General features: G+C 38.1%; 1 protein-coding gene across 1 annotated transcript in view; it reads left to right on the forward strand.

Moving 5' to 3' along the window:
- Positions 1-20,631, forward strand: part of TRPM5 (transient receptor potential cation channel subfamily M member 5) — a 40,853-nt gene extending 20,222 nt beyond the window's left edge. The window contains exons 12-24 of the mRNA XM_009485180.2: positions 217-362; positions 1,141-1,253; positions 2,691-2,786; positions 5,185-5,443; positions 6,737-6,855; positions 7,381-7,513; positions 9,952-10,126; positions 13,663-13,831; positions 14,507-14,685; positions 16,031-16,163; positions 18,236-18,308; positions 19,312-19,402; positions 20,462-20,631. Of these exons, the coding sequence (XP_009483455.1) occupies positions 217-362; positions 1,141-1,253; positions 2,691-2,786; positions 5,185-5,443; positions 6,737-6,855; positions 7,381-7,513; positions 9,952-10,126; positions 13,663-13,831; positions 14,507-14,685; positions 16,031-16,163; positions 18,236-18,308; positions 19,312-19,402; positions 20,462-20,562 (1,787 nt within the window). The 3' untranslated portion in view covers positions 20,563-20,631. The remainder of the gene's footprint in view (positions 1-216; positions 363-1,140; positions 1,254-2,690; positions 2,787-5,184; positions 5,444-6,736; positions 6,856-7,380; positions 7,514-9,951; positions 10,127-13,662; positions 13,832-14,506; positions 14,686-16,030; positions 16,164-18,235; positions 18,309-19,311; positions 19,403-20,461) is intronic.
- Positions 20,632-22,679: the final 2,048 nt, after the last annotated feature.

A 22,679-nucleotide genomic window follows, 5' to 3' on the forward strand; every position in this document is an offset into this window, starting at 1 on the left:
CTCTCTCCCTCCCATTTCCTCTTAGCGCTCTCAGGCTCTTTTCAACTACTTCAGCCTTGCAGAAGGCTGTGGTGCAGCAAGGAACATCTGGCAGTGCTCAGGCTTTGCTACCACCATGCTGAGCCCTACACACATCACTCTCTTGCCTTATATTATTTTTAATTTTTTTCTTTTAAATTACAAGATCTGTTTGTCTATGTTTCCTTCATTTGGCAGAACTGTTTAGTGAATGCTACCACAACAGCGAGGAGAGAGCGTTTGCTCTATTGGTGAGGAAAAATCAGTACTGGAGCAAAACCACCTGTCTTCAGCTGGCTACAGAAGCAGACGCAAAGTCTTTCTTTGCACATGACGGTGTCCAGGTAAGTTTTACAGAACCTTCCCCTTACCACCTCTACCCCCAGGGCCTTTAAGTATGACGTTGGACACAGAAGAGGATAGCACAGCAACAGAACAACCCCATGAAATGTATTCCCCTAGGAGACATTCTTCAGAGAGGGGACTCTTCTCTCTCCCTAGCACCATACGAAGAGGACGTTATACCGCATCCTTGACAAAGCAACACAGTTCCCCCTTTCCCCTCCCTTTCATCCAGTTGGCCCGCAGACCAGTGCACTGAGGAGAAAGTTTAGCCCTTATTCCATCCTGTGCTTTTTCTGCCTTCCTTGCTCACAGAAAAGGATCAGGAAAACACCTTAAATCTGCCTAGGCATAATGAAGCTGCTCCAAGATGTGAGGTAACTCCTTGTTCAGATTCAAGGAAAAGCTCACTGATAAAAGTTAAATCAAATTACTGTTCAGCTTTGCCCTCACAACCTGAGTTCTCTCCACATACACAAAGCTAAATTAAAAGTGATGGTGCTTTTAGCTCCCAGTGCCTGACTTGCACTTTCTTAGTACAACAGGTGTTGCTTAATTCCACTTGACTTGCTGTTCTTTCTACTGTCCTCTTCATAATTCTTTGCATACTCAACAATATCTGCAGAAGGACATGCAGAGCACCTGGTTGCTCTGAAGGTGTGCCTGCTCTTTAGGTTTCCAGAGGATTCACTGTCTTAGGAGCCACAGAACATAGATGCACTTCATCTGCATGTATGTTTTTGTGATATTAAAGCCATCTCTTGTTTTCTTGACTTTCAGGCCTTCCTGACAAAAATATGGTGGGGAGACATGTCTACAAGCACACAGATCTTGAAGTTAATCTGTGGATTCTGGTGCCCTTTCCTAATCTACACAAATTTAATAGCATTCAGGTACAAATATAACTATTTGGGTGCAAGAGATAAGTAAGGGATGGAAAAATAAGCCATAAAAAATATCCAGCCTCAAAATTTTTCACTTAAGTGATAAAACCAGTAATATTGCCTCAGAGTGTCAACAGAAGGACTGCACCACTATTAACCAAATCAGTTTTCTATGGGACTGAATGATTTGTGTGTCCTGTGCTACTGCCTATTTTAATACTTAAAAGATCAATGCCACGGTTTCACATAGATCACTTCTATTTTGCACAGTCCACAGAAAAGCCTGTTGGAATTCTGTGAGCTCCTGATTCTGCACAGCAATGTGTAGAATATCTCCTGGTATAGCACCATCTATTTCTAGATTTGGAGATGCCTGGTTCAAACCTCAGTATCTTATCTAGAAAAACAGCCATCACAAAGCAGTATTATCAGCCACAAGCCTTGATAACCGTAAGTCAAGCTTAAAAACACAGGACTGACATGAAATCAATTAAGATTTTCAAATTCAGTATGTTATGAGATCTGTTAGTCTTCTGCAGGCATAGCTTTGGAGTTCATTGTTTTCAGCTTTTTGTCACAGTGAAGATGGCTAGAATCTTAGGTTTTCTTGAAAAAACAAAACCCAAAACCAAACCAAAAAACAGAAAAGAAAAAAAAAACCAACAGCCAAGATGCTCAGGCAGTCATAAGAATCCAGGAACTGAAACTTTAAGAAAACCTCCTAATATTGGGAGAATCATATACAAATCATCAGAATTGGCATTATGGAATGACACGCTATTATGAAATATATGTTTGTTAACTGTTAAACTACTTCAAAAGCAAGAGGAAAACTTGTTTGGTACTGCTGGGAAGAAAGCAGTTTTCTTCTGCCAGTATCACTAAAGATGACTTTCTTGTCATAGTGGCTGCCAGATTCACAAATTCAAGCAATTTAATGTGAAATTTTGGGAAAGTTTTCATGGAAAGGTTTAAATTATGATTCGTAATCAAAGTAAGCCTTTCTAAATTTGTTCTGTTGAGGACGTTTTTTGCCTCCTTTCACTGGAAATGCACGAGTTGACACCATGTTCCCTACTGCTTCTGGCATTTCCTCTCTTAATTGCTACTAAGACTAACCAGGAACAGAGCATTAGGGTGTCGTCTTCTAGGACTGAGGGGTTTATTTCTGCTCAAATCCTAAGTAATTTGAAGAAACTGAGCATCCTGCCTTGTTTTTGTGAAGCATGTCAATAATCACTTCTCTGAATCTTGTGGGGGACTTCAGCCTTCTCCTTACAAATAAACAGAATTTGCAAAGGTAAGGATTATTTATGCATTATTTGATAGCTTCTCGGTGGAGCAAGTCCAAGATAAGTACATGCTAGCAGTTCTGTATGAATGCCAATTTAGTAGGGAAAAATTGCTAACCATCATCTTTTGACTAATGAGTTTATTTCCTTACAGTGAAGAAAAACAATCAAAGAATGAGCCAGAGCCATTCAGAGAGTTGGACAGTTTAGATACAGAGAGGACTCTGTTTTTTTCCAAGGAAGAAGATAGGTAAGTTTAAAACCATTAGTTAATATAACTTTTGTGACAACAATCAAAGAACAGGACAATTCTCGTGTATTAGTGACCAGCTAACGATCTAAGGAGCGGCTGAAGGACCAAGAAAGTCATTACTCCTCAGAAAGTGCTGTGCCCTCTGATTACTGATATTGTTGCTCTCTAAAAGGAATATAGAAAATAAACAGGGATATATCACTGTTTTAAGGAGATGCAACTTGCTCCGAGCAGGTAATTTCTACAGAACAGGTAATGTGCTTCATACCTGGGGAATCAGAAAGCATTTGCTGAGATGCCCTTCAGCTCATGATGGTGATATACATTGGATTTAGAACTAAGCCCCTATCAGATTACTGAGCTGAGCAGAAAGAAGATTCTCAGCAAAACCTTACATTATTTGAGTGCATCACTACATGCTTTCCTACAAAGGCAGCAACAGCAGTACTTGCAACCTTCCAAACAATTCCCAGTACCTGGGAACTTCCTATTAAGTCAGCTTCCCACCATAGTAGTGCTCTTCATTTATATTTTAAAAGATGGGCCCTGAGGAACCTGAACAACAAACTTATGAGTTAGAGGGAGCATTACACAAATGGGTAACCAAGCACAAAGATTTTGTCAGTTGCTTGTGGTCATTTGTAGATCTATGATTAGGAACTTCTGAATCCCACCCTATACCTCTGCCACACACTCATCACCAGAACCTGGGAGGCCACAAGGACTTAAGTCAGGATAGTAAGTCTTTTGATTAGCACAAAGGCCTCTTAATGGCTAAATAGAGCTAAATAGCCACGTGTATTAAGCATGTGCTTTTCAATGATTTAGAGAACTTCAGAAATATGTGAACAATGGTAGCAAGGAAGCATCATCCGCAGTATGAAGTGCTGGACCAAGTCAGAGTTATTAGGTTCTGTTTTTACCTCTGGCATTTAACTGCCGGTGTATGGGAGAAAATCATTAGTTCTCCCTCCCTAGCCTATAAAATAGGTGTAAAAGCACCCGCCTCTTGGGAGCTATCTGTAAGCAATGTCATAAAGCATTGCCATATCCTGAGTGAAGAGTGGTTTGGTCATTACATTGTGTGTTCCAATTGCTATTATCTTAGCAATTTATTTTAACAAAGAGGATCTCTCCCTCCAAGATCTTTCAGCATCTTACAGTAAAGCTGCAATTATTTGTGTATGATATTAGCCTGTTACCATGGGAATGTATCTTATGATGTCATAAATTGAGAGATAGTACAGAATCAGGCGCACAAAAAAGACTGGCTGTGAGGAGAAACTTTTCCTGTAACAAATGTATTTAATAATTAGCAAGAATGTCAGGGGAAATACAAACCATTGAAGAGTCACTGTTTATTTTTTGTGAGGTGAAATTGAAAACATACCCTAGTGTGCACATCCTTCGTTAAGAGATCACACCTCTCAGAGTCAGAATCACAAAATTAAAGATCCAATAACATCTGTAGCTTACACAGGAGAGCAATTTATGTGGAAACAAAACCTCACACTAAGATCAGATTGCTATCAAATACAGAGAACTTGCATTTTCTGCACAGGATAATTTCCATTGCCAATAGATAGCACTTCACGTTCCAAAACACAGCAAAACCAACCATAGATGTACAGGTCAAATTTCCCTTCAGTTACCAAAATAGTTGCGTAATTCCACAATAGTCAGAGACTAGCTTAATAAATAATTTATGAGGTAAATTTTTTTTGCTAAAAGGCTTCTATGTTACTTTTTCTGCAATTTATTCTAATTCAATCGTAAAGGACGAGTTGCCAGCACTGAACAGTTGTGTAAAGGACTAAAGGATTCCTCCAGTAGCTCTCCCAGACTTCAGCAAGGATAGTCAAGAAACACATGCTTAGTATGATCCAGCACTTTTGAGACTGCGTCAAAAAGAGGAATTGTTTAAAGTCACAGCAACAACAAGAACTTCTGCATGAAAACACTGCAATAAATTTTTAGAGCCAAAATAATTAAGAACTGACTCGCAAACTACATCATCCATTTGCTTTTCTTTCCTATTATTTAGATGATGAAGAGCAATTAGCCCACTTCCCCCTCTCCTTGCACAGCGTATGAACTACATGCAGGAACACAATGAAGTTACATGATGAAATAAAATTAGCACAACAAAACTGAAATAACAAGAATATGCATTTAAGTCTGATGTGACTTTATTTTTCAAAACATTCTTTTTGACTTGAAATATTTCTGCTATGGTATTGTGATTGCTCTGACTTCTACAGCCTTCCTCCTTGCCACCCCCAGCATCTGCCTGTTACTATCTTACAAGAAGCTTTATACAGAATAATACTGAGCATATTCCCATGAACTAATTTTAGGAAATCATCACCAAGCCTATATTCTTTTTGTTTTGCAGAGGAAATAGTAAATTGGAAAAGCAGAATCCTTCTGAAAACACAGCGTGGGTGACATTCATGTTTACTCGGTGGAGAAAATTCTGGAGTGCCCCTGTAACTGTGTTTATGGGGAATGTTATCATGTACTTTGCTTTTCTGTTTCTATTTACTTATGTCCTTTTACTGGACTTTAAACCACCTCCACCTGAGGGTCCATCTGCTAAAGAAATTATACTTTACTTCTGGGTTTTTACCCTGGTCTTGGAAGAAATCCGACAGGTCAGTAACCTACAACATCTTAGTAACAACACACTAAAACTTACGGCAATATTTTGAATAGATTTACAATTTGTGTAACTGTACAAGCTTGAAGATTTCAAGTGTCAGGTGCAGTTTTGCACAGAAGAGCAATGCAGAACTTACCCAAAACACTCCACCTCTCTGTCCTAGAGCAAGCTCTTCCTCCACCATATAAACCTGTAGCTCCGCCTCTGTTATTCCATCCTGCTCCAGCCATAGCCAAGTCAAGGAGGGTGCTAAGATTCAGGTGTCCTTCACTTTGCAAAGTATCTCTCTGATTTCACTCTCCGGAACTAGGTCCTCCCACCACAAATAATGTAAGTTGGAAGTTATATCCTACACCTGGAAACACAACAGACAACTCTACATCCTTTTAAGAGATTCTTTCCCCACTGGGGACTGTTTAAAAAAACAAGTAAAGGAATTCAGATTATTTGTGGTTTTCCTAAAATACTTCTCAACTCAAAACATTAGCAGATCTCTTTTTGGTTTGCTTTTCTTAAAAAAAACCAACCAAACAAAAAAACCTTCTCCATTACCATCCCAGTTACTGATTTTGGAATGTCTTCAGCTCAACAACCAAAATAATGTGTGAACGATGGTGTTAGTATGTTGCCAACTGTGGGTGCATAAAGCACCCCTCTTTAGACACCAAAAAGCAGTTACAAACATTTATTCTGGAAGAACAAATAGGTGTTCATTATTTAATCAATAGGGACAGTGAAGGGGATCCCAGTTTGTTACAATTTATTTGAAATTATGCAGCAAGGCCATAACCAGAGGAGGACATGGAAAATATTTGGATCAAAGAACATTTCATTATAAACGTGTAAAACATGGAGAGTCCCAGGCTAAAACCCAATTAAGAAACCCAGCTGTTTGCTTAAGTAATCAAATGTGCACTCACAGACAATTCCAGTATACAAATGCCAAATCTGTTCATGCTGTTTAGATAGCAATGTCTAGAAACTGAACTTTGACTGGAAGTTGTTGTATTGTTTAACAGCCCAAATGCTGACAAAATCTTAAATCAGGCTGACAAAATCTTAAATCACAAGAATAGAGATTTGATTTTTTTTCTTTTCCATCCAACTTTTGTGTTTTAAGACAGTAAACCAAGTTTATGTTTTCAAGCTTTTTTTCCTATTAAACCAGGAATTTGTTTTTGCTCTTTGCAATGAAAGAGAAAAAGGAAACAGGTATTATGTTAAAGCTTACAATGAAATAGTGACACTGGAAACAGATCAATGCCCATGATTATTTCTCTTCCAGAGTTTCTATACAGATGAAGACACAAATTTAATGAAGAAATTTAAACTGTATGTGGAGGATAACTGGAATAAATGTGATATGGTGACCATCTTCCTCTTCATAATTGGGGTAACCTGCAGGTATATATCTGTTCCATGTGATGTGGTCAGCATCAGTAGCAAGGGCTACGTATGTCAACTGACAGGAGAGTCTCACGTGCAGGCAAGGACAGGTTGTGATATTTACTTTTACAAGCTTTGAGACATATTTTGGCAATAAAAGCCTCTAAAATTCTGTGGAATCATAGGAGTTGCTCCAGAGACCACAAAAAGACAATATTGGTATATTCAAACACGTACAGAAAAGCTCTGCTTTTTTTGTTTGTTTGTTTTTGGCAATCACTTTTACTCGATGTATAATAACTTTTTTTTTTTTTTTTAATAAATCTCATTGAAGCCAAGACAGAGAATACAGTGTCCCTCCATCTTTTGGCTATTTCTCATCAATGTACAGAGCTTATGTTACATTCCTCTTATGTAACCACAGCCCTGAAGCACTTGCCTTTTCCTAACTAGGCTATGCCCAGAAACTCAGTGTAATATTTGAGAAAATACTTCTCAGCAGGACTTGCTGAGATCTGATACTTCATTTCATGTGTTCTGCAGGATGCTGAAGTCGACTTTTCAAGCTGGCCGTACAATACTTGCCATTGATTTTATGGTGTTTACACTTAGACTTATACATATTTTTGCAATTCACAAACAACTTGGACCAAAGATCATAATTGTGGAAAGGATGGTAAGTGTGCAGTCTTTCTCAGATAAATATTTGTGCTTTCTAAAAAATTGAGAGTAGGAAATCTTCTCTTTACAAAAGAAATCAGTTTATAATCTATTTTTAATTTTGCATTTTTAAGGCTTGTCATTTTGCATATATTCCCATATTTATCATAAGTATTAAATGCAGTAAGTTTGAAATAGATCCTTCCAAAGAGCTCTGTAGTGTAATAAGTTGGTCCCAATTTACTAATCCTTGTACCTTACCTAATCATTTATCTGCAGATGTGGCAGATGAAGAGTAGAGTGTCTTTGACTTACTGCTGTTATTCCTCCTACTTCATAAGCTGTGTGCATTCAGAGCAAAGACCTCAGACAGACAACAGGCCATTTACAGAAAGACAGGGCATTTACTGAATGATTCTGCTCCACTTGGGGAAACAGATTATGTTATTTGCAAAAAGTGTGAAAAAAAAAAATCTGTGAAAAAGGATAGTTGCAATTTTCCCACAAGAGTTATTCTTACTTGTACTTTGTAGCTCCAAGTTACAATGAAAACATATTAGTACTTTGTAAGCACTTGTTGGAAGATGTTGATAAAAGATTTTTATTACCACTCTCCTGCAGGAAATGAGATATTAGGAGTACAGTTAGTGTGCTTGGGTATGTGTTGGTGTGTTGAAGTAGCTTTTTATTCAGGCATGTTAATCCTCTAGGCCAATTAGCTCATGGTAACTGATTAATTGGAGTTCATCTAATTGTAAGTGCTATTATAGAATCTATAAGTATTTGATTTGTGACTCACAGCAGAGCTCAGTAAAAGCCCTACAGTCTAAACAAGTCTATACATTGAATAAATATAACTACCAAGCTATTTGGATTGGTTTACAAATGCAATAACTGGAAGTCCAACATGACATTTGCTTGGAGTAGCAAAAGGGTAAAAATGGAAAATAAATGTTTGTTCTTGAACATTATCTAGCTTACTGCATTTGCAGACTTTTACTGTAAGAGAAGAAGTCAGATCTACAGCTCCTAAGCCTTCCTTGCTGCATACCAAGCTAAACCAGGGCCTTGAACAAATATGGTGATGTGTCTACTATGTTGGCATCTGAAGTCATATGAGATAACACAGATTAAGAAGGTGCAAAGAACAACATAGACAGCAGCCTAGACAAAACCATAAAATGGGACTTTTCATCTTCCCCCCATCCAAACCAACAAAAGGCCTTAGCATTGGTAGTTCATTGTTGAACCTTACATCAAATGAAAGAACAATGAAAGTTATTTCTAGTAAATGATACGTTCTTGAAAGGTTCATCAAGTGGGTTCAAGCAAGAGCATTTCCCTTACTTAAACAGAGAAGCAATCAAAGATTGTGTCTTTTTGTCTTTCTCCTTTTTAACCTTGTTACAGAACTGGTGAAACAAGTCTGGTAGCTGCTAAAATGGCTGTTCAATGCCAGAACAATGCCTGTTCACAGAGAGACTGCAGATTGGAAAAAAGTATTTCCAGACTTGCCACTGCTCTTTCTTAACTATGACATCATTGCAGTCTTGCAGCATTGCTAAATTTTAAATCATCCGGAAAACAAAATAGATTGGTGAAAGTCAGAGAGACATCAACTATGTCTTGCCTGGCTTAGATACCGTGTTTCTTAACAGAACTCCAAGTAGCATCCTGGAGGTCTGAAATGCCTATGTTTTTGGGTAACTGCACAATCCAATAATCTAATTGAAATGAATCTACAGTCCCTAATGAACTCTGTCAGATTAGATGGGAAGAGGATGAAGTGTTCCTTTTCCACCAGGGAAAAATTATTGCACTTGAAATACATATTAGATTTTTTTTTTTTAAGTAAGTGTTTTAGGATTCAATTACTTCTGCTTCTGTAGAGAAATACAATGTTTAAAAGCAGGAAGTCCTCAAAACAATTCCTCAGATGCATTACTTATCTTGAAAACCCAAGACAGAAGCTACCTGATCCTTGCAGCCTTCAATGTCTGCTGTATCAGTGGTTCAGTATTCATCAATGAGCACCATTACCAGCATTCGCTGCTGCAGCAGAACTCTGCTGCATTCACAGTAAAGTAGTCAATGGTACTGTGAGATCACACAGAAAATCTGCATTTAAAAGGTACAATGAGCTGCATGTAAAATATGTTTCATTTTTAAATGTTAGATGATTAAAAAGCAAGGTTTTAATTTAAAACATGCCTTTATCGAAACGAGCTATCGAAGAAAAATGCTGATTACAGGCCAAGAACAATATAACAACATCAAGGTCAAGAGAGCAATTCTGTGCATGGAACTGTATCCTATTCTACCTCCTTTAACCTAAACAAGCTTGTAAAGAAACAGAATTATTTGATCCGTTTTCATATAGAAATATTACTGTTCTTTGACTATGCTATTACAGTCACCTCTTGTCCTTTTCTCCCCTCCCCCTCTCTTTTTTAGATGAAGGATGTTTTCTTCTTTCTGTTTTTCTTGAGTGTGTGGCTCATTGCCTACGGTGTGACAACTCAAGCTCTGCTTCATCCCGATGACAGCCAAGTGGAATGGATATTCAGAAGGGTGCTTTATCGTCCCTACCTTCAGATATTTGGCCAGATTCCACTGGATGAAATAGACAGTGAGGAAATTCCTTTCCCCCTTAACTTGGCCATTTTTGAATGCACACTGCTGATTAGAGCATGGAATTCCTTCCCATTATTGTCTTTTTTTTTTTTTTATATCTTCGTCCTGTAGGCCAAAGCTTTCACATTACTATGATATAAATAGTGTATTTGCAGAGAGATAATGTGCATTGTGCAGTATAAGGGTTGGCCTTATTTAGACAAGCTGTCTGAAATAGTCACACAAGGATTTGCAGTTTTAAAGGCTGGCGCAGCTTCTTTCACTTCAATCCATTTGAGTTGAGTTTAACCTAAACCCAGGTAACCCTGTGTAAACTGAAATAATAGCACCCCCATGCATTTTGGCAGTAGTTTAATGTGACAGTGCTAAAGCAGTACAGCTCAGCCCATAAGGGAACACTTATGGTTTAGAATAAATATTCCTCTAGAGCATTTATTGACTCTGGAGTGTTGCGTCAAGAGGGCTTTGGAAGGTACCCAATTTATCATTCTAAGTCCAGTTGCGTTCAGTGCACTGAACTATTACAATTACGGATGCACAAATAACGTAGGCACCTTTCATCTAGTCGTGCTGCATGAACTACCATGGCCACACTTAAAGCGTCTGGTCATGTTCAATGACAACTATCACGGCTAGACCAATAAATCAAAGCAATTTATTAAAGCAACAGACACACAGGTTCTTTGGATTGCCGGTGATAAATTCACTGACTGCAAGGCACATGCAAATACCAAAGCTTTGAATAACACAGATGCATCAAAAGACATAAAAGCGACTCTATAGAGGTTTCTAAATTTCCTGGGGAGCCACTTGGAATAACCAAGTGTTAGATTCTTACCCAAAGGCGTCCCGATGCAGGGGAAGAGAGGCTCAGCCCGTTGGCTGATCCCAGAGGTCAGAGAAGCACGCGATGGTATCTTCCCTAACATCCCCTCTCTCTTAGGCTAATTTATACTATTTATTACCTTTCAGGTGGAGCTTGAGGGACTCTAGTCATACATACTTTGTTATGATTGGTGTAAAACTTTCTCGCTTCATTTTAAAGGTATAGGCTTGGAAAAATTCAAAGCGCAGGCTCAGTGATGAGTGGTCGCACCTTAGAGGCGGGTAGTTTCTGGGATGGAGGTGTGTTTTGGTATTATAATGATATTATAATGAGCCAAGTTTACCAAAAGGACAGCATTTTGTCAAAATCATGACAGTTTGTTGGCTCAGGGTAACAATATGCAGCTTATCGGTGTTGTGGTACTCCTCCGAGTTCCCTTATTGCAGAGCTTGGCCGTGGTGTCTCCACACCACTCCACCCGCTGGGCAACTCCTCTTAGAGCCAGTACACCAGGCTCCCCTGGTGTTGCCGACATCTAAGGTTGCAGGCTTAGGGAACTTGTGTGGAATAGATTCCAGCTGCATTCCACCTGGAAAGCTTCTTCAATGCTGTGCCTTTCCTAAAATCATAAATCTAAGTTTAATGTCTAAGTCACCTCCAGCAATTACTCCACATGGAGGTAAAGCTGCCCAAATCAAATAAAGCTAGTAATTGCATATATGCAACTTTTCAAACAAAACAACATAAAATAATAACAAGACGTGGAAATACTTGGACATATAAGTTCAAAGGCAGCATTTCTGATAGGTAAGTAGGTAAAATACAGAATAGGTCATCTCCCAAAAAAGTCTGAAGTAATGCCATAGCATTTAGCCAGAATAACAGTGCTAAACGTCAGTGGCAATATTGAAGTAGGATTCAAACTTGAGGTAATATACATGGAACCAAAAAAATTCCACAGACAGAAGCAAACCAGTAAGCATTCTTTCACGTTCACTCTGCTTAATAAGAAAAAGAATGTGTCTTAGAAAAGCCAAAAAAGTCTGAATGAGACAAGAGAGCAGGGTGCGATTCATGGCATTTAACTTTAAATGCCTACTGTGTAAGCATGCACAGCACAACCAGTCACTCTTATTTCCATTAAAGTAATTGGAGAGAAACAAATATTTCTGGAATAGGATTGATCTCATTCGGAAATAGGTCAGATGTAGCATTCCCTAGAAATGTGTGTTTCTCTCCATTGAGACTCCAAGGGGCGTCTTCACCTGGATAAATAATAACTGGTTAAAAGGCAGAGAAAAAAAATAATTAATTACACAGGCATCTTCCAGAAGGGAGTCATTTGTCCTGGGGTCCTCCGGGACTTATTCTGTTCAACATCTTTATGAAACATACGGAAAAGGAGGTGGGTAATGAGGGGGACAAAATTTGCTGACGAAACTACATAACTGGGTAGCGTAGACTAAAGCTGACACCTAAGAGTTGCAGAGGACCCTCATGAGTGCTAAATCATCAAATGAAATTCAGTGTCGATAAATATAAGGTAATGCACTTGATGCATGCAGTCCCAGCTGTGCTGAGTTTTGATATAACTGTGTGGTCTGAGGAATATGGTCATGGGGTTATCCATGGCAGTGGGGAAAAGAATTAGTGAAAAAATGGAGAACAAAAAAGTAAGTATCATTATGCTGCTCTACATTTGTGGATTTAATTCACAGCTGGAGGCAGGATACAGGGCTAGACCTCTAGTCTGATGCAGTAGAACCATTCTTACTAACCTTGACTGCAAGCTCAGATGTACAAAGTAGTTTAAATTTAGAATGAGGAACCCCATTCCCAGCTTTTACTGAGTTTTATCCTCTAATATGTGGACCAGCATGAGGACTGCGAAGACACACGTATGTGGGGAAACACAACTGCTAAATACTCAAAGGCGGTTTGACTTTGGGAACTCAAAACTAGTCTAAAAAGGATACAGCCTTGTCAACACAACCCACATTTGCTGAACGTTACTAAAAAGCCAGCTGTGACAGCCATCTTGCCACTGAATGAGCAGCTGAGTTCTGGAGGTCTGCATTGTCCTAGGGTTGCAAACCTCTTGCACGTTAAAGCAACATCTCTTCATGTACACAACATGATTACATTTTCACAAAATTAAAGACATTGGCTATTAGTTCACATAAATGATCTCTCAATTGCAAGAATTAGCTCAGTAGCTCAAGCAGTCGAAGAACTGTCCTTTTAGGATTAAGAGAGTCTCATATTTGTGGTCCTGCTAGTAGTCAACAAGGGCAGTACAAAAATTCTACCACAATATTGGGTTTAAGCTTTTAATGATTGTAAAGTATTCAGAACAAAATTATGCTGCTGTTTATATGCAGCCAAGATTAAATCTCATTTTAGTAATCAATATCATCATTGTCCTTGATTTGTATCTTAACAGTAAAGGTACTAAATATACGCATCCATCCATGTCCTTAAAAAAAGACATGTTTAGAGATATTAATTTAGTTTTTATTTGCATTGAAATAGCTATGAAATGCATTACTTCAAACCTCAGAAACAATTTGTAATTCTTGCCATTCTTTGTTGAAAGTCAGAGATTTTGCTCACCAACGTATAAAGCTTTTGTCTCCACTCCAAGAAATACATGTACAGTAGGATTTGTCAAAACTATTCTTTTATTTCTCTATCTTCCTTTGCAGCATCACGAATGTATCCCAGGAACTGTACATTTAGTCCACTGCAGATTCTGCAGGAGAACTCGCCATCGTGTCCTAATAGCTATGCCAACTGGCTCGTCATACTTCTCTTGGTTATCTTCCTACTAGTCACAAATGTTCTCCTTATGAATCTCCTGATTGCTATGTTCAGGTATGAGCGATTTGAGTATGTATCAAGACAGAGGCTGCAAAGGTTTAATTGACTGCCCATGCTTACTACTTTGCTGTTGGCTATTCATTTTGGAATACACTAGTAATTTTCCTAATGAATATTATTTGGGGATTGATAGGTAGACTTCTGTGATCATATAGTTCTTAAGCTCTCATCATCCTTACTCTAGCCACATTAAAGACAAGAAGAAAAGAAGCCTCTTCTACTGCTAAAAATTCAATTAAACATGCATAGAAGCGTCTGGATTCCTGGCTATGCTGCAGCACAAGTCTGCAGGTGCAAAGTAGCTGTAAACTTGGCAGACGTAATAGTGGATAATCTGCACATAGGGGAAATGCTGGATGTCAGCACAGCTAATAATGATTCATTTGGTTGAAGAACTGACCTGGCATGTTTGCTAATCTTGCCTGAGTGAAGTGGAATTACCTTTATGTAAAAAAAAAACCCAACCCTAATGTATTTTTTAACATTTGAAGACTGCAACTGCAACTATTTTAATATCTAATAATTTGTACAAACTTTAGATTAAATTAACAGAAATTGCTGAGCTTGCTGTTCATTTTTTAAAGTAGGTGTGGGACTAAATTTTGTAATAATAAGCTTTAGCTTGTTGCAGTAAAAACAGTTATATGCTTTTTTTCTCCCCAATTACAGTTACACTTTTCAAGTTGTTCAGGGCAATGCAGACATCTTCTGGAAAATTCAGCGCTACAACCTGATCGTTGAATATCATGGTCGGCCTGCCTTAGCACCACCATTTATCATTATAAACCACATAACTCTGGTTCTCAGAAGAATCTTCAACAAAATGGAGCATAAAAAAGAAGATCTGGGTGAGTTGTTACCAAACATCTAGCAACTGGAGACCCTGACACTCTCCTAGGACATGCTGCATAGGCAAAACAGAAAAGCAATTAAGATTTCCTTAAGCCAAGAGTCACAATTTATTTTTAGCAAAGAGTGCCAGGAGAGTACAAATGAAAAATTAAGGCTTATAATGCATCCTCTACTATAAGCAGTTTCCCACAATGCGTTTCTTTGTGCAGCATAGTTATTACAACAAAGGTGTCGATATAAAACTGGTTAAAGGGATTTGATTTCTGAAGAGGTAACAATCAATAGGCTTAATGAATAGTTATTTCATTTGCCTCTGAATTTTAGTAATTATTAAGTATGGACAACCCTAAAAAACATATACCAAGTCTAAAAATCTACTAGGATCAGTGGAATTTCCCAGTACAGAGACATGGAGAGCAAGCAAGCACGCTTAGAGAAATAGTGAGCCCTTAAAAGTTATAATTAAAAAGGCAGATTGAAGTTCAGCCAATTACAGAAGGCATTTGGGGGTTTTCTATAGTGATGGCAAACTTGGCCCATCTAGTTTAATAGCGTCTGATAATAAGCCTATTTACTCCTCATGTGCAGGCCGATAATGGGCTTTGGAGCAGAACTGTTGTCAGACTGGACCAATTCAAAGCCCTTTGACTAAGCTCCCTTTCAGACACACTCCTTCTGGCTATCAAAGCATATTGCTGAAGATTCTTCAAAAAAAGAAGAAAAATCTTTTTTTCCCTAAGAAAGCAAGTACCTGACTGCTCAGGTTATAGATTCAGTAGTGTTTGGAGCCTACAGCAAGTGTGCCCTTATACTGATCTTTAGGAAGATACAAAACTAGTATGTTACATTCAAAATATGCCTGTGAAATTGAGGTCTGTTATTGTCTGGGACTCTTAACAACAGGCTTTATACTTCAACATGGAGGGATCTATTCACAGTTTGTCCTTCCTATTTATAATTGTTCTAATAAAGAAGCTTAGATGATAAAGTGCATCTGAACATAAAGCTCTGCTCATTAAATACTTTGAGGCTAAAATATGTCAGAAGTCCAGAAAGGTTGTAAATTAGTTTAAACGGAACCACAGAAATCAGTCCATGCTGTTCTTCAGCAAACTCAGGAGTCATATCCAACTGCAAAAAGGTCTATTGCTTCCCATCACAAGAAAAAAAAAAAAGTAGAAAATACTTATTTGACACTACATTTTCATAACATGACACTCCTGCAATGGCAAAGGGCCTGCAATGGCAAGACTTCATATTTTTTTTTAGCATAGCAGCCTTTCATTACTAGTATAAGTGAAAAGGGAGTAAAATGTAATTCTTAATTTTTTTTTCCTACAGGAAGAGATCTTCCAGTTGGCCTAGATCAAAAAATCATAACATGGGAGCTGGTGCAAAAAGAAAATTATCTTGTAAACCTTGAACAAGAAAGGAAAGAAAGCAATGAAGAAAGGCTGAAGGCCACATCTAATAAGTATGTTATTCTGACCCACAATAAGTGTACCTTGCAAGTCTTCAGCTTTGAATGAGATAAACATTCAGGTGCTTGTAAAGCTTATATAAACTAGAATGCAGTTAGGAAACATGCAGTCCATGAAAAAAACATGAGAAGCCAGCATCACTACAATATTAGAAGAGTTTTTGGCATTCTTGAAGTATGTACAATTACAGACCTGTAAGCTCCAGGCAAATCTGCCATCAAGCTCAATGAAAATCAAATTCATGAAGAAATGGTGGAAGAACAGTTGCTTTGCTGTACTGCAGTGCATGTACTTCCATCCCCTGTAGGAATACAACAAAGACTTTTGAATTAGACTTTTGAATGGCATAGACTTTTGAATGGAAGTTTAAGATATCTTGAATTACCCCCAGCCCACAGATGCAGAACAACAACTATTTACAGCTTTATGGCATGAGACTACAGTTTTCCACAAGAAATGAATGATAATGGCTCTAAAATGGTATTTAATTAACTGAGTCTCCATTTAAATACTTCTTTAAAATATCTCCCTACTAGGAATATCACTTAAATTGGTTTCATATTCTAAAGAAAAAGTCCTAAATTATTATTCAGAGGTTTGCTCCTTTAAGCGAGGCACAAAGGTTATATGCAGGGAAAACAGAAATATCTAAGGCAATACTGAAAGCCAGACAGCAAAGCATTTTTTAAAGGAGCTTTTAACACCTGTTTCAGCTGTTTTCTCTGATGATAAAACTGACTTCAAATAGAGGCACAATGGGTGTACAAGTTATCATAATAAGAAAGTTCCATGGAAATGTTCTTGTGTTGTCTGTTTTCTTTCTGTGCTGTCTTTCAGAACAAACCTCCACCTGTCTAACTCGTAGAATAGCTGGATACCAAAACAGTATACTTGAGTATGTTTTTGGAAAATACTCTTCTCCCTCTAATCTACATAGACTCTTAATGCATAATAATTTAGGATTATTATGTTGGTTTAAACTTTATTCTCATAAGCAGATCACTGACAAACCCTAGGACTGAGAGCTCAGTTGTTGAGATCAAGCAGTAAATATGTGTGTAATTTCTTCCAAACAAAGGGCACAATCATATCTTTAAAGATGGTACATTGTAGGTGAAGTTACTGCTTGGAGGGGAAAAGTAAGAATCAGTCTGGCTTCACAGTATTTCAGGTATAGCAGAGCCAGAAAGAGACTGGAAAAGGTTCCGATGAACGCCACTAAACCCATGGCTTTTTATCTTTGCTCTTAGGTGGTAGCGGTGTGTATTTGAAATCTTATGAAACCCTCAGAAAGTGATTCTTTGAACTTTGTATTGAACCAATCCCAAAATGCATTAGACCCACCCAGCATCTATTTTTCACATAGACCTGAATGGAACGTAACCTGTTAGAGGAAAACTTTGAAACAGTAGTTAGGACAAAGGAGAGAGGGATTTGAGGAGCCTATGGGGAATCAGGTGCTAAGAATAAGGAAATGGGAGAAGAGGTGAAGGATGCAGGAAGCATATGGACAACACAACAATTTGGAGGCACTATTTGGAAGTTCTCTACACAGTCCCTTTGGACTGCATGGAAAAAGGGATTTGAACGTCAAGCCAGTTTCCAAAAATGAAACCTGGTATAAATTTTAAGTGGCTCATCTCCCCTGTATTGATGGAAAATATTGTGGCCTCAGTTCTCACACCAGGATCAGTTTACATTTGGTACAGGTGGGACATAAGTGGCTGGAGAGACAGAGCTGGACCTAAGGCTCCTTTCTGTTGTCCCTGATTTCCACAACAGCTGGGGCTAAGTGGCCCTCACCAGGAGCTGCTGTAGTCTGTGTGACTTTATGAGTCCCTGGGCAAACAGGTGCATGAGAGTGTTCCAGAAATGCTGCTCTGTTCACTAAATACTTGCAGGAACACCTCAAAAGGACAAAACTTTCAGGGGGCTCTGGGATGTCTCAGCAGCACAGAACTGCCAGTGAGGGGCCATGGCTCTAGTAAGTTACATGGTTTTTGTGTTTTAGGGTTTCTTCTGAGGCCTTTACTTTTTGCTCAGCGTGTCTGCTTTGTTTCCGCAGGGTGGATAATTTGTCTAAATATTTTAGTGGATTGAAAGAACAAGAAAAGCGGTTTAAAGTCATAGAAGCCCAGGTGAGTAATAGTTTTATAGGCATTTATATCAGCTTTAGGGTTTGTTTCTCTCATTTAATGGTGATTTTGCAGACCCTATTTAGGGATAAAGGGAAGGAGAAATGAATCTGTATTATGGTTTCACCTTCCTTATTGTTTTCTCTCTGGTGATGTACGTATGTAAAGAAACAGTTCTGACCTCCAGTAGAAAGGAGAAAGAGGAATACAGCATTTCTTGCCCTCTTTGCTAGTCTACTTGACTATTTCCTTCACTGAAGATTCTTCTGGAAGCAAACGCTTCATCTTCCCCCCTCCATTCTCTTCCTCCTCCCAAACTTTTCTTTCTTCAAAACTGTCAACTTTGAAAATACCCGTATTCTGTCTGATCTGACCTAGACTAATCTTGGACATCAGTTTTTGTAATTTTCTTAGATACCAGATACCAACGTCTCAAAGGGAAGTGTCTATGTGAAACACAAATAATAGAAGGAAACCCTATCTCGAGCTTTTGATGACAAACCCTTGAAATATAAACAAACATTTTTTTAAACAGTCTGAAAATGCTCAGCATTACCACATGCTATGTAGCACAACTGTTATTGTTTTCTTTGTCTGTAGAACTCTCCAGTGTAATTTTGCCTCGCTGAAAGTTCCTTCTCTTAATACTCCCATTGGACTTTCCCTCCCCTTTCTTATCCATTTTATGGCTTCCTGAATAAAGTCATGCTATTCAATGAACAATGGTGACACCAAATACAGGTCCAACAGAAACACAGGAGAAATGCTTTAATAAGTTTGTGCCAGCCTGAGATAATGCAATATATTCACCAAAAAGGGAAGGTATTTAATACAAGTCTTCCTCCAAGACAGTTCAACTGTTTCTTTAAAAAAAAAAATCAATAAATATATGTGGTATCTCTGATGCTGCTTTAGTCTGCTGCCTAGATTATCTTTCTTGCAAATTTAAGAATGGATAAAGTACTACAAAAATTAGCTAATGTAGAAACCACTACCTATTTTGTAGATTTGCTACTGTACAGCTGTTATCTCCTCAATGGCAGAGGTTTTAACCAAAACCAACCTCTTGTGCAACCAACTAGCTCCAAACTATACACGTAAGTATTGAAAACAATCATGAAAAGCTAATTAATACAGCTGAACAATTTAGCTAAAAAAGTGCAAGGGGAAAAAAAAAAGATTGAAAAAGAACCACATAAGGAGGTACCTAGAGGTAATGGGAATGTAAACAAGGAACAGAATATTCATACTTCAGAATGAAAAAATTACCTTTTGCAACATATATTTAAAAGCTTCAGGGAAAGGACTGTCACTTAGTGTGAGTTAGAATGATCTCACCCAACTTTAAGCATGTAAGTAAGTATCTATTTGCCACAGGGTTTCTGGAGAGGATTTTCTTGTGGGTTTCTTGAGTCAATGAGATAGTACTACCAAAGGATTACCAAAACATTTAATATGGATAACAATAATAATTAAAAATAAAAATTGAGCAAGCCTCCTACTTCGTTTTAATCAACACAACTCGTTTGCCTTCAGAGCTGCAACTATTTCTGTCAGTTAAGAATCTTGACCTGTGTCCCAGGGCTGCACTGTTTGGAGTTTAGAACATTAGAGACAGAAACAGACTATTTCTCAGCCACTGCAGGATACCCAACACAATAAAGATTTTGGATAGTCTTCTTAATGATGTATTCCAATATCTACCTATTACTATCCATTACACAAAAAGCCCTCCAAAACCCATAAACTGAATATATACATACTACATGGGAAAAAGAAGTAGCTGGACACTCAGCAAAGTCTTGACATGACAAGACTCAAACTAACCTCAAACTTTACTTAATTCTGTTAGAAGCTTATAAAACACATATGTAAATCACTTCATTATCAGCATTAAAGTGAGAAAAACCATCTTGTAGCATGTTCCCCAGACATTTTACTACTCTAACTGCATAAAAATCTGAAACTTAAATACATGAGAAATAAAGAAGAAACCTGTTTTTATTATTTATTGAGCAAATGCAAAGTAATAGAATCTACAGGATCTTTTTATTGTGGATTATCTTGAACATTTTAAAGTTTCTTAAGCAATTACTATTATGTGCCCCTTGTCCTAAGGCTTTTAAACAAGCACATGGCTTTTACAATCCTATTAGGTGGGATGAATGCCAACACAGAAGTGCCTTTGCCAGAAAGAAGTGAAAGAGAAGAGCATGCAGATCAGACCGAGACTGACATCACATATATTGATAATTGAATTTTATTCTCATTTCTTCAGATTAAACCTTTTGTCCTACTGAACTTCTGTAGAAGGAAAATCCTAATCTCTTCTGAAGGCCTAAGGCCCAGCTCTCAAAGCCTTTATACCAAGCACTATCAATGTTTGACACTACTGAGGATTTCTTGGTCTTCCTCCTTAAATTTCTTGGGCTTTCTTCCCTCCTGCTCCTATATCACTTGGTCCTGTCTCCAAAACTCCATTCCACAAATCGCACTAAAAACTTTCTCCTCCAGGATGACTCTACCACCTTATTTTCTAAATACAATCTGCCTTCTGTTCTCCAAACATCACACCCTCAATCCATCGTCATCATTGCTAATTTCCACATTTCTCTGTTCAAGGGAGTCTCGCTTTGGAAGGGTGATCATTTACACACTAAAAACCAAGCCACTTCCTTGGCCAAGAAAGCAAGCTCATATTTTTGAGTTGCTTAGAAAGGAAATCAAGAAATAGTTTCCATAGGAAAGGGCCTGGGATCCTGAACTATTACAATCCATACAGTTCCTGGAGTTCTTACAACCCCTAAACGATTCCACTCACCGTCTTCTCTTCCCACGCTGGCTTCTGCAAAGTATTCCTTTGTTGGTATTCCTTACTGAGGGCTCCCCACTCATCCCCAGAAAGTGGAATCTCATCGTGCGGTCCTCAGCAATCACTTCCCAAACACAAAGCAGGTGACCCTCCTGCCGTCAGACCCTCAGCCTCTGCTGCTTGCTTTTTTGTTTCAGTGCCAGATCATAGCTGCTGTCAGCTTGCTGCTGTTAAAAGAGACTTTGCCTTTGTGTACCACACTACATGGAACACCGCACCTGCACCTAAGCGGTTTTCTGATTTCATTTTACTTTTCTCTCAAAGGTCAGGAAAAAAAAAATCACTTAGAGACTTTAAAGCAAGAACGTGTAGCAAGAATTTTCCTACAAACTAGGAATTTGGACTGTTTTTTTTTTAATTACTTAAACTGTCATGTATGTTCTTAGCATACAAAAGCTAGCTGGCTTTATTAGAATTTTGTATGAAAAGATACACCAATAAAATGAATATTACTACCATCCTTTAAAGGGAAATTTCTTTGGAATAATGTAAATAGCATCACAAGGGAGAAGTACTGGGTTGTGGTCTTTTTTACAGTGATAAGCTTCAACTGAACTTAATTTCCTCATGCATATAACACTGCTTCTATGCAACATAAATGTAGGTTGTGCAAAAGCTTTCTCCATTACCAGAGGCAGGGGAAAAAAAAGTCTCAGATCTGATAAAAATACCTTTCTGACATGAGCCTTTTATTAATAGATATTAATCTTGTTATGATGTCTTCATAAAATAGGCATTTGTCCAGTTGTGCCCCAGACCTCAGTGACCCCGTTAACAGTGATGGAATTTTGGTACTGTCCTACCTGTTCTTCACCCTAGGCAAGCAGAAGTTGTAAAACCAGTACGCTGAGCTACATTTTTTTGTCAGAAAATAATGCATATCTTACAACCAGCATGCCCTGCTCTTGGCAGCAGCTTCCAGTCTGAAACTGCTACTATTTTAATTATGATCAGCCATTAATTTTCCACTGGAAACCAAAATCTATCCATTTGGAATTGTTGTGATATCCCATGCACGTGCACTGGAACAACTGATGTATTCAGCAATGACCCATTAATTAATGTGCATCAAACCGTACACTCATGAGAAAATACATTCTGCTTTTAACATTAAAAGGTGAACTTCAAAAGATGGAGCAATATTACTCATTTTACATTGTTTTCTGCTTCTGCTGCCAAATGATGCATCTGCTCAAACACAAAGACCCAAATGATTTGGGCCTACCAGTCGATTATTGATAAGATGCTGACACCCACTCAGAGAAAGTAATCTCCTCAAATATCCTTCAGAGTCTGAGCAAGCACAGTCCAGCAAGAAGGATCACAAATTCTAAAGTAGTCTTTCACTACGGTTATAAATACTAACATTGGGGTTGGTTACTTTAGAATACTGGCAAAAAAAAAAAGTCAGTCCAAACGGACCTGAACTAATTTGAGTTCCAAATCATAGAATCATAGAATCGTTTAGGTTGGAAAAGACCTTTAAGATCATCAAGTCCAAC

Source organism: Pelecanus crispus, chromosome 6, assembly GCF_030463565.1.
Source record: "Pelecanus crispus isolate bPelCri1 chromosome 6, bPelCri1.pri, whole genome shotgun sequence".
Classification (NCBI taxonomy): Eukaryota; Metazoa; Chordata; class Aves; order Pelecaniformes; family Pelecanidae; genus Pelecanus; species Pelecanus crispus.